This window comes from Macrobrachium nipponense, chromosome 7 (assembly GCF_015104395.2).
Source record: "Macrobrachium nipponense isolate FS-2020 chromosome 7, ASM1510439v2, whole genome shotgun sequence".
In the NCBI taxonomy this organism is placed as follows: domain Eukaryota; kingdom Metazoa; phylum Arthropoda; class Malacostraca; order Decapoda; family Palaemonidae; genus Macrobrachium; species Macrobrachium nipponense.
In genome coordinates, this window is record NC_061109.1 from 115073165 (window position 1) to 115086349 (window position 13185).

General features: G+C 35.7%; 2 protein-coding genes across 2 annotated transcripts in view; one reads left to right on the top strand and one right to left on the bottom strand.

Annotated features, from left to right (window-relative positions):
* Positions 1-13185, top strand: part of LOC135217158 (ATP-binding cassette sub-family D member 3-like) — a gene marked incomplete in the record, with an annotated part of 176909 nt that overhangs the window by 114755 nt on the left and 48969 nt on the right.
* The window catches only part of LOC135217425 (ATP-binding cassette sub-family D member 3-like), a gene marked incomplete at its 3' end in the record, with an annotated part of 110201 nt that overhangs the window by 75711 nt on the left and 21305 nt on the right, over positions 1-13185 (bottom strand). The window contains 3 exon segments of the mRNA XM_064253286.1: positions 2511-2580; positions 8860-9072; positions 9672-9852. Coding sequence (XP_064109356.1) covers positions 2511-2580; positions 8860-9072; positions 9672-9852 — 464 coding nt within the window.

Consider the following 13185-nt stretch of genomic DNA (forward strand, 5'->3'; position numbering starts at 1 on the left):
GCATTAGCTCGACAAAAAAACACCAGTGTTAGATAACTGCTGCTTTAGAGTACAGTCACATCGTCTAGGGCTGTGGCGCCCAGCCTTATCGGCCAGGTACCAGGCCCCACTAACTAGTCAGTACAGAATAAGGCCTCAAAATATGCCTTGCACAGCCCAGTTTCCAAATGGCAATTAGAATGTATGATGGGTTTGTTGCAATTTGCATCAGTAATAAATCCAATACTCCAATTACAACAAATAATTGTAAATAAATTCTAGTTACCACATGCAACAAACAAGATGCGAGACTGACCTCATTAAAAGATGAAAAACTTGGGGAGTTACTTCAGCCTTGATCCTACAAGGAATCTCTGGCGATAAAAGTCACCCTGACTCCTCAGTCTGTACAAGTGACAATACACTCAGATGCCTCATTGACAGGTTGGGAAGAAATTGAGAGGACCGTCAGGTGGCAGGGAGATGGTCAGCTACTCGGGAATTGTCATTTCAATTTCCTGGAGCTGATGGTTGTCCTTTTATCTCTTAAAAACTCTTATCTACAGAAGAAACATTTGGTTGGTCCTAAACAACATGACTGCAATGTCCTTCATCAAGAGGTCAGGATGATTCTCATCTCCTTTCAAATCGCAAGCTACCATAGACGATCTTCTTGATTACATTAGAATCACGAACTCATATTAGCAAACTGGGCTTTCTAAGACTGGGACACTACATCATGCATACAGCTGTCCTCTGGCCAAGAATGAGATTCCTTTAAGAAGGAAATCTCCTATTCTAAGTAAACTAGAATTTTCAAACAAAACATGATGGCCAGTTCAAGCACTTCAAGTTTACATAGAGGTCACGGCAAACATCCCAAAAGGTCTGTTTTTTCCTACACTCCAACAACACCTGCCACAAGCTCTAACAAATTCGACTACACTGTGTATCAGTGGGTGGCATGGACAGTCTTGACCCATAGGCGCTACAGCGGTAAACCACTGGTCTTCCAAACAGGCGGGTATGCTAGCTATCGCTGGGAAGGTTTGACAATACTGCAACCATATCCAGCATGCTTAGGGAAGTCACCACAGAAAATCACCCTAAAAAACATAAGTTCATAGTTTCTTGTTCTTTGCTACCAAACCTAAAGGTAACTGGAATAAAGAATGGGGCCTTGAAACTTGTGGCTTGCCCCTGGACCAAAATTATTTTTGGGTGCTGTTGGGATTAAAATTTCTGAGCTTTTTGTCACCTGTCAATTTCTTTGTAAAGCTCCTTGAGGACAGGACAGCTACTATCCTATTAAAAAAACAGGTTTTGACATAGGAAAAACCTATTTTTGATAGTCACTGTGAGTCCTTAAAATCCTCCTCTTCCCTGATAAAGTCATAGGATTTGGGTAAGGGATCACCCTGCATTGACCAACAGAAAGGAATGATTTCATGGTCCGAGTTTGGTCGTTCGTAAACATATGACGGCACATATGCACATAGCCACTCTTCTTCTTATGGGTTTTGACGTAGATAAACTGGGTTCTAGCATTCGCTGAGGACATGAAACATTGCCCTCTTATCCTGAGTCCATTTATACTCTAATCACGTGTTATAATGTTTATCATTACAATACAATACCTGACCCCAAGACCACCTAAAAGAGAATTCTTTGACAGTCTGGTCACCATGGAGCTCTGGTTAGACCATGGAATGTTAACTCCTTGAGGACTCGACAGCAACTACCAAATAAGTTTTTCCTATGTCAAAACTTTTTTAACACTTCACTCTATCACTGTGGAACTTTTTCACAAGTTCTTTTAAAGAATAAAAGTTTTCCTGTACATATTTTTCCCATACTCTACTTAGAGCACAGTTATATACTGCATGTTAGGTGCTACAGCTTTTGAATAAAGAGAAACTTCACAAGAGCTGAGAAAATTTACAAACTAGTTACGTTAAAATTGCTTGTAGTCCTTTTTTTTTTGTTCAAGGCCTGTGTCACATGCAAAACTTATTATACAGATATATTCATCGATTTATCCTTTCCATAGGTCTATCAAGTCTACGGTCTTGAAAATTATTATACTTGGCACAATTCATGCAAAGCTTTACTGAATTGTAAAGTACTTGCCTGACTGCACATCTATCATGTTTTCCGATCAGATGAAAAACTCTAAACCAAGGTAATCGACAAGTGATTGCCTACAGGGTTCTGTAAATTTATATCTGTTTTTCCATGTAACAAGCTTGATAAAAAAAATGGTGTAAATTTTTTTTATTTTTCATGAAAAATTCTGAACACACTAAACATTTATTTAAATATAGTATATACAATCTAATAACTACACATTTTTTTTTACCAATTGGTTACTGTTGCTGGCAAGAAACTGGGCCCACAGAGTTGATCCTTTATTCTACATAGATTTTCAATTAAGATGTGCAATTTGGAAAGCCTTCTTATTCATCTGTATGAATGATTGCCATAAAATTAAGAAACTCTTTTACTGCATATGGATTATTTGCAAAACTTACATTTGGCAATGATGTTATCAATGAAGCCCATGCTGAACCGAAAAGAAATGAATTTGCGAAGATGCTGAACCTGCAAAAATAATAATTATATCAAATGAAAATAAGAACAAAAATTGAGCGTTCAAAAGACAAAATAAGTTTTCCATTCAAACCCATCAATCATACATTCATGGTGTCCTTAAGTTCCCTACATACATGGTGTCCATAAGTTCCAAAACTCAGAAAGACAGAAGAGTAACATGGGTCCATGGCCAACCTGATATCCTGTCTTCTAATGAAGACATAGCTATAAATCCTGGTAACTAAAGAGTTAGGTTCTTGGCACATATAACCCAACTGTTGGCAGCCTTGGTCAAAGTTCCTAACATTGGCAAAGCTGGTCTGGTTTGCAAATGAAGCTGCAGTTCCTGTGTTCCTTGCATAGGTCTGGACCAGAATAACTATCATGTGTTGTACAGCTCTCAAAATCTACAAAGGCTACTGTACACATGAGCTATGAGGGCAGTGGCAGGACCAAGTGTGATATTGGGCTTAAGCCACACAGCTGCCTCTCTGAAGAAAGAGAGGCTAGTGGCACCAGGGGCTGAGGCAGTCACTGACAAATGGGTGACAAAAACTCCTGACGGAAAATGACAAAGTTTTAATCAATTTGTATTTTTCATAACTAACAAACCTGAGGTCTTAACATCAGGATAAATCTATCGCCAGCTGGAAACCAGTAAGGTTAACAAAATTGTGGGGGCAACGGACTATTGGCATCTGTGCTTGGTCATGAGTTAAGGAGGACCACCCACATACCACTCGGCAACCCAAGGCCACGTCGGTTATTATTCCAACCCAGGCTAATTGTCAGAGGGATAGTTACAGGTGGGCCTTTGTATATTAAGATCTCAGGTTTGTTAGTTATGAAAAATACAAATTTTTTTTTATTTATTCATATATGAAACAAACCCTGTCTTAGCACTAGGATAGACTTACACTTGGTGGGAGGTAAGTACTGTTAACCAACTGGAGGTTTGCCAACTTCGATCAATATCCCAAATAAAAGAACTCTAAGAAAACTGACCACTACTTTAGAATGCAGGGTTCGTGATTTTTTTTTATTAAAAAAATTCAAATTTAAATTAAATTTTAAGTTTTCTAATTAATAAGCTTAATAATAATTGGAATGCTATAAATATACAATATATATGCTAAACATTAGTTTAAAACACATTTTTGAGTTTCAAGCCAAATAGTCTCCTTTCCATGCCTGTAAGTTTAGTGATTCTGTGACCAAGTTGAATGGTGGAGGTCACATTCAAATGTGTTAGATAGTGATGTAATTTCAGCAGCACAACAACTACTGTATGCAGTGGCTTCTTCATCAGGGGTTGAAAGAGTTTTTTTAATTTATGGTATTGTGCTTTCAAAACTAAGGAACTGGCTGGGGACAGAAAAAGCAGGAAAAGTGGTGTTTTTGTTAAAAATCATGAATACACACAAAATGAATGTATTTGATGATACTAATGATCAGGATGCATAAACATTAAAAACATTATTTTTTAAAGATTTTGAATTCCAATTTCAAAGAATTTCTATGAATTACGTTACAAAGAAGTGTATCATTATCTTTCAAGAAACCTTTTTCAAGTGTAAATTCAATGTACATTTGTTTTAAATACAGGCAATACTAATTTTCTTTTTTAAATTAATTACATCAGGAAATAAGTACACTTCATATAAGTAAACCTCTTTGATTTCCTTTTTTAATAGTATGTGGAATTTTTTACTTTTTTATACTGTATTGTAAAAGGAAGTGCCTAAGTACTCTACTCCTCAGAAACAAGTACGTATAGTTCTGTACAAGTAAAACCCTTTGATTTCATTTTTCAGGGAATGCAAATTTTTTGTTTGTTGTATAAGGAAGTTTTTAGTGTTCTGTTCCTCAGAAATATATAAAACAGGTGTAATTATGTGTTAGTTTTCATATTTTTCCTTCACAATCCATGTTGGTTTGGAGAGAAGTAAATACTACTGATTTAAATCAATGCTATTTTATTTAAATCAATGATTTGAATCGGCCAACCCTGTCAGAATCTAAGATATATTGTATGAATATCATAGATTCAGACAAACCTTGCTGTGGCATCTTCCTATAAGCATAATGATGACAAAAGCAAACAATTCAAATATGATACAATAATATGTACAGTGTACTCATTTAACATAAAAAGTATACCCCTAGCACTTAAAACTGAAGATGCATTTGCAGTGAAGACTAAGAAAGTACAACTTACTTCAAATTAAACCTTGGCCTGATATCATAAAATTAACTTAAAAAGATACACAAAGTTAACAGAGAATGAACAAAAGCATCAGGCCAGAGTTTCCTCCACGAGGAATTCAAGGTTCGCCTCGAAACCTCCTGCCAAGCTAGGTCAATGAGTCGGATGCAAATGACGATGTCGAAATGCTCCTTCCAAAATTGACGCAAGGTGAGGTTTGTGGTATCGGTGATGTCGAAACATCTCTTGAAAAGATGTTTCGTGTACAGCTTCTTAAAGTTCGCTATCACTTGCTGGTCCATGGGCTGGAGGAGAGGGGTGGTGTTGGGCGAAAGAAAAAGAATTTTAACGAAGGAATACTCTGCTAGGATATCTTCCTCGAGGCCAGGAGGGTGGGGAGGGGCATTGTCCAACACCAGCAGACATTTCAGGGGGAGGCGCTTCTCTTCCAAAAAACTCTTCACAGTCGGGCCGAAACACAGATTTACCCACTCCGTGAACAAAAGCCTCGTTACCCAGGCTTTTGCATTAGCCCTCCACATCACTGGAAGCTTCTCCTTCAACACTTTGTGGGCCTTGAAGGCTCGAGGAGTCTCGGAGTGATACACCAGTAGGGGCTTCACCATGCAATCCCCACTGGCGTTTGAACAAAGTGCGAGCGTAAGCCTGTCTTTCATAGGCTTATGCCCGGGTAGCTTCTTCTCTTCCTCCGTGATGTATGTCCGACGAGGCATTTTTTTCCAAAAAAGGCCAGTCTCATCACAGTTGAAGACTTGCTGAGAACTGTAGCCTTCCTTGGTCATCATCTCGTCGAACGTCTTTTTAAAGGCTTCGGCCGCTTTCGTGTCCGAGCTGGCAGCCTCCCCATGACGCACCACCGAATGGATGCCAGTCCGTTTACGAAATTTCTCGAAACCAGCCATGCGAAGCCTTGAACTCCGGGGTTGGCGTTGAAGTCCCTTCCCCTCCTTCGTCTTCCGCCTGCGCAATCAAATCGCCGAAAATAGCACTGGCCTTGTGAGCGATTGCTGTCTCCGTTACTGTATCGCCAGCGATTTCTTTGTCTTTTATCCAGATGAGGAGCAGCCGTTCCATCTCGTCGTGCACATGGCTCCTCTTGCTGGACAAAATAGTGATGCCCTTCGATGGTGTAGTTGCTTTGATGGCATCCTTCTGTTTAAGGATGGTGCCTATTGTCGACGGATTACGGCCGTATTCCTTTGCGATCACACTCAATCGCATACCAGCTTCGTACTTCTTTATGATCTCCATCTTTGTCTCCAGAGACAGCATGCGCTTCTTTCCGTGAATTTCAACTTTCTTGGGACCCATGACTACGTTAATTTACGTAAAGTTACACAAATACGTAATAATACAGTCTTCGCACAACACGATAATATGTACTGCAACGAAATCACTAACGAATTTACGTTACTAAACGAAATTGTTGGAGCGAACGAATGCCGATTGCGTACGGTAAAGTTTCGGGTGCGGAGTGGCCGAGCTAAGGGACGCCAGCGCGTACGTATAGAAGATGCATGATGGGAGGGATGCTGTCCAATCAGAGAGAAGGATCTCATGGCTTGGCTAGCATCAGGAACCAATGGGAGAGCAGGAGGATGGTGGCGAGTCTACTAGCACTAAGATGGCAGCGTGCGGCGCGAGTTTCAAAATTGTTATCGGGCGAATCTCGGACTTTCAGAAACCTTTTGTATCTTGAAAACTTTTCGTATGTAGAGCAGTAAAATTTTTCGCATTGGCTTTCGTAACTTGGATTTTTCGTAAGTTGAGCCTTTCGTATCTTGAGGTACTACTGTATTAACAAATTTTATGGAGTGTTATTACACAGGTATTAGGGTAAAATATATGCCTCTGACGCTGTTCTATGCCGAAAATATCGAGTTACATAAGTTCAAATTTAGCTATGGATGTGTCGATTTATAAATGTTCATGCTTTAACGTTTAAAATGTGTATGAAAATGTATTCCATAAAGGGTACTTTTACTTCTGCACAGAAATATGATACGAAGGCAGCTTTTGAAACTGCCCTTCACGTGATCAAATGCGATGGTTTTTCATGTTCTTTCTTGTGAAGCGCCGCCTGCCGCTCTTCCGAAAATGTCCAGTTAAAAAAAGTGCAAATTAGCGATCAATGTCTCTTATTTTATAAATGTTAATGCTTTTATGTTTAAAATGTGTATGAAAATGTATTACGTATAGGGTATTTTTATTTCTGTGCAGAAATATGATAAAAATAGGATATTTTTATTTTTGTACATAAAAATTATACAAATTAAGGCAGCCTTTGTAACTACGCTTCACGTTGTCAGGGGATGTTTTTACATGTTCGTTCTTGCTCGCCACTGTTACGTAAAATGCATGGTGTTATTTTATTAATAATGCACCTTTTCCATAAATCCTTTAAAAAGTTATACATTACTCCACTGTATCCAATAATATTATATGCATTCTCATGTTATTGTATTATAAAATAACGGGAAATCTAAGCCAGTACTCCGCGGAGCGGCCAATGTTGTGGTTTGAAATCAGCCGATTGCAAATACGAGTTTGTTTCGCCATAACGCAATTCTGAGCAAATTCTCTTGCTTCTAGTTAACATAAATGAATATCTAGGTACTTGACTTATATGAGACAAGGTTATTTTTCCTTATACAATGTGTTTTTAGGTGGAAATATGAATTGAATATGTCTCGTTGCGAATGTGAACTATTTTTTTCGTTAACAGAGTACGTTGGCGGCATGTTTATTATGTAAAAAAATTCATGATTCCGTTCGCAATTTTCTTTAATATCATCGTAATACGAACTTTACGTTCTTTATCTTACATTGGCATGAAACCAACAGTAAAATGTGTTCTTTCAAGCACAGTAGTTTTGATTAAAATGATTTTATCTCAATTTTATCTACGGTTGTGTTTGATGGCATAAGTTTAATAGCGTTTTATCCTTGTTGCCGATGAACGATAATAGTCATTAGCAGCCTGAACAGTTTTCTCAGCTTCAGCTATAACTAGGATTATATTTAACAGTATATTTTCCGATTGATCTTTGATCTATAGCGATCTTTGATCTATAACAAATAAAGTTATTACATTAAGATATCTCAGTTCTATTCTATACATAACGCCATTTATAACAACAATGGTAATAGTGTGCTGTAATACGATGATTGAAATACAAGCCAAACGGATGTTATCCAATTCGGTTGCACTTATATATATATATATTATATATAAAAAAAAAAAAAAAAAAAGTCGTTTCTCGTTCGGTCATTCATGGCTGTACACATTCACGCAACGAGTTTAACATTAAAACCCTACTTTCATCATTCTCTTTTGCTGTTGTTGAACTTATGTAACTGAAGATGGATAAAGTTAGGCTATTGTAATTTGGTCTCTCATAAAATCGGACTATCGTAAGACAAATTATCGTAACTTGAACACTACAGCTACCTGTACACTGTATAAACCTTATTATATCTTTACATACTCTAGACACCCAAAGGATGAAAGCTAGGGTTTTTTTTCACTTTACAGTATTTATAATATTATAATGTACTGTACAGTAAATTCTATAGTACTATACTGCATAAATATAATTTTACTTATTGTGCCATTGTGGGATTACGGCGCCTTTGACTGGTCTAGTTTCGAAAGAAGGTGTGCAGCGGCCCTAAGCTTTAAAATCGCTTAGCGTCAAAAATCACTTTGCGTCGGCAGCCAGGAACGGAACCCCTGCCGCTAACCGAGGGCTGCCTGTATTTTAGTTTTAAAAAACCACCTATGACCAAAACATTATATATATCAGCAGTTTAACTATACTTTTAATAAATGTAACATCTACAAACATGGCATATTCAACAATTTGTATAGTAAATTTCCTTCCAATATTAAATTAAACACCAACCACCGTAAACATAAGTTATCTGGGTACATGAAAGAATACAGGAAGTTGAGAAGGTAAAGCAAAACTTAATAGGTAAAGCAAAACTTAATATGAACCTTAGTACTTTATGATAAATACCTGACCTATGCAAATCTTACAAATTTTTTAGACACTAACCAGTCTTCCAAAGGATGAGTCAATATTCCTCTTCTCCCGTTTATTTCCTTGGTAAAATGCAACCTCTTCTGAGTTTGTAATCAGGCGAGAGTTAACATAACGGAACTCTCCTTCCAGGCGTTGCTCAGTAACTGTAAACTTACTAATTGGTCGTCGAAGATGTGTAAGCACTGAGCCAGACAAGATGAGATACAGGATCATAACACCAGGTGCCTGTAATGTACAAATGTTAAATAAAGTAACATACAATCAACTAAAAAATCTTTACATGCTTTATTGCTTTTAAGAGGCCATCAAAGTTACACAATCACTACATTCACATAATCATGCCACCAGAATAACAATTCAGTAAAACTAAATCTTTGTTCAATGTCAATCACATTACACTGATGACACCCTCTTATATATTCAAACTAAGAGCTGGATATTATTATTTGGGCTAAATGTTTAGCTCAATTCAGTTTTGCTTCAGTAAAGCTTAAATAATAATCCTGTATCTCACTTACTTCATAACTTAACTTCTTCCTTGAACCCTAGTTAATTGAAGCCCTCACTAGAATAACAGCATGACCAATTGGTATTTTTCTACTTACTATACAAAATTAACTTTCTATACATAACCATTTAAAAAACTATTAATCCAAAAATGATATACTTTGCAAACTAATTCAACATTGTATTTTTGATCAACCACTTTTAAAAGCTAATAATACTTCAAACTAATAAGTTGTAGCAGTGTGAAAATGAAAAGCAATGAAAACAAGTACAATCACAATGACTACATTACGTACATGCAAATTAAAACTCCTTACCTGTCCGCCAATTGCCTGGGTTAGTTTTTGTACATAAATGAGTATATCAAGGATTGGTTTACTAATGTTGGAATACAATTCTACAATTGAGTCACAGAATTTTTCTACATCCTGAGTAAGAAGTTGATCAGCATTAGATATTCTGTTGTCCAGGTTGCTCATCTTGTAGTATGTGAAACCCCTAAAAGTAAAGAAAAGTTAAAGAAGATAAGTGTTAAATACAGTCACTGAAAGTATGGAAGTAAATACATACATTGAAATAGCCTTATATGTATTTGACATGGTATATTATACAGCTAGTTGTTGACTTATGACCTATGCGAGTTGCGACTGATCGACTTTATGACCACCCACAACTAAAATGACTGGGAAGCAACTTGAGCAACAAAGAATGGTGTCCAGCTGAACATACAACAGTTTTTCTCCAGTTCTCGCCTCTCCTCACACGCACCTCACTTTTCATGCAGCTAATGACTATTTTCATGCATCGGCAACAAGGATATAACTCCAGTAAACTTATGCCATCAAACACAACCGTAGATAAAATTGAGAGAGAATAATATTAATCAAAACTTCGGGTCTTGAAAGAACACATTTTACTGTTGTTTTCATGGCGATAAAAGATAAGTAACGTAATTAACGCTAAAGCTCGTACTATGAAGAAATAAACTGAAAATACTGAACGGAATCACGTAATATTTTTACACAGTAAACATGCCCACAAAAGAAATCTGTTAACAAAAAAAATAATTTAGTTCATGAGATGTATTAAATTCATATTTCAACTTAAAAACATGTTGTATAATGACAAATTACCTTGTCTCATATAAATAAAGTACGTATCTAGATATCTTATACTAACAAGTAGCAAGGCAATTAGCTCAGAATTGAGTTAATTACAGCAAAATAAAATGTAAACGGCAAACTAAACTCTTCGCAATCAGCTCATTTCCAAACCAAAACATTGACCGCTTTGTTAGTATTTTATGATACAATAATATGAGAATACATACAATATTATTGGATACAATAATGTACAAGTTTTTAAAAGATTCATGGAAAAGTTGCATATTCATTTTATTTCTAGTTTGTGCACAGTGGTCGTGGTGCAGTAGTGTGTTACAGGTAGTTGTCGACTTACGGCCGCAATTGGTTTCAACCAACCAGTCGTAAATCGATTTGGACATAAGTTGGCCCATGTTAATTTACAGTAAGAATATTATACATGGCATTATGTAGAATAGAACTGAGATATCTTAACCCTTAAACGCCGAGCCGGTATTTCCGAGCGTGTCTCCCGTAGTTTTTTTCCAAAAATCACAGCACGCTTAATTTTCAAGATTAAGAGGTCATTTTTGGCTCCTATTTTTGTCATTGCCTTAATTTTAGTATGCAACCATCAGAAATGAAAAAAAAGATCATTATCATATATAAATATTAGAATGTATGACAGTGCGAAAAAAAATTTCATATATAATTGTATACAAATCGCGCTGTGAGCAAAACGGTTAAAGCTAACGAGTTAATTTTTTTTTGTATTGTACGCTAAATTGCAATGATTTTGGTATATAACAAATTGTAAAACGATCAAAGCAACACAGAGAAAATATTATCACAATATGATGCATGAATTCATAACGCACGGACTAAAAAAAAGCAGTTTTAAAAAATTCACCATAAATTGAAATATTGTGCTAGAGACTTCCTGTTTGTTGCAAAATGAAGGTAATTGATTGAATATTACTATACTGTAAGTGTTGTAGCTTACAATTGCAGTTTTCTACCATTTCGGTCGAGTTAAAGTTGACCGAAGGACAAATTTTTTCTATTTATCGTTATTTATATGAAAATACTTCAAAACTGATAAAAGCTACAACCATGGGTTGTTTTTAGTTGTATTCTACATGAAATTGTGCAAATTTTCATATATAAAACTTTATGTAAGGGCTAATTTAATATGGCGCAAACATTACGACAATCGGATGAAAAATTTATGATTTTTTCAGAAAAGTTACCGCGCAGACGTAAGGAAAAAATTTATTTAATAAATTCACCATTAATCAAAATATTGTGCTAGAGACTTCCAATTTGTTGCAAAATAAATGCAAATAATTGAATATTACTAGAATGTAAGAGTTTTAGCTTACAATTGTGTTTTTTTACCATTTTGGTCGAGTCAAAGTTGACCGAAGGTTGAAATTTTGGCACTTTTCGTTATTTATATGAAAATATTTCAAAACTAATAAAAGCTACAACCATGGGTTGTTTTTTGTTGTATTCTACATGAAATTGCACACATTTTCATACATAAAACTTTATGTAACAGCTAATTTAAAATGGTGCAAACATTACGACAATCGGACGAAAAAATTTCTGACTTTTTTCGGAAGAGTTACAGCACGGACGTAAGGAAAATGTTTTTTTTCATAAATTCACCATAAATCGAAATAATGTGCTAGAGACTTCCAATTTATTGCAAAATAAAGGTAAATGATTGAATATTACTAGACTGTACGAGTTTTAGCTTACAATTGCATTTTTCTACCATTTTGATTGAGTCAAAGTTGACCAAAGGTTGATATTTTGGCATTTATCTTTATTTATATGAAAATATTTCAAAACTGATAAAAGCTACAACCATGGGTTGTTTTTACTTGCATTCTACATGAATTTGCGCACATTTCCATATATAAAACTTTATGTAACGGCTAATTTAAAATGGTGCAAACATTACGACAATTGGACGAAAAAATTTATGATTTTTTCGGAAGTTACCACACGGACATAAGGAAAAAGTTTTTTTCATAAATTCACCATAAATCAAAATATTGTGCTAGAGACTTCCAATTTGTTGCAAAATGAAGGTAAATGATTGAATATTACTAGAATATAAGAGTTTTAGCTTACAATTGCATTTTTAGACCATTTCAGTAGTCAAATTTGACCAAAGTTTGAAATTTTGGCACTTATCGTTATTTATATGAAAATATTTCAAAACTGATAAAAGCTACAACCATGAATTGTTTTTTGTTGTATTCTACATGAAATTGCGCACATTTTCATATATAATACTCCATGTAACAGCTAATATAAAATGGTGCAAAAATTATGTCAAAGTGACAAAATAATTTCAGAGATGTATCGCTGACGCTTTTTAGTGCAAGAAGAAAGAAATTCGCACTTGCGCGCCTGGCTAACGACTGTAAACAAAACAACGCCTTGATCTGTGAGCTCCCAGCATCCCCCAAGGCGTGTGATTCAAAAGTTTTTGCCTAGTATGCCTATAACTATTTTTCTGCGAATTTTAAAAAACTTTCTTTCGTCGACGTACCATACGCCCATTCGGCACCCGACAGACAATTTTCGTCGACGTTCAATACATCCAATCGGCGTTAAAAAGTTAATGTAATAACTTTATTCGCTATAGATCAAAGATCAATATAGATCAAAGATCAATCGGAAAATATACTGTTAAATTTAAACCTAGTTATAACTGAAGCTGAGAAAACTGTTC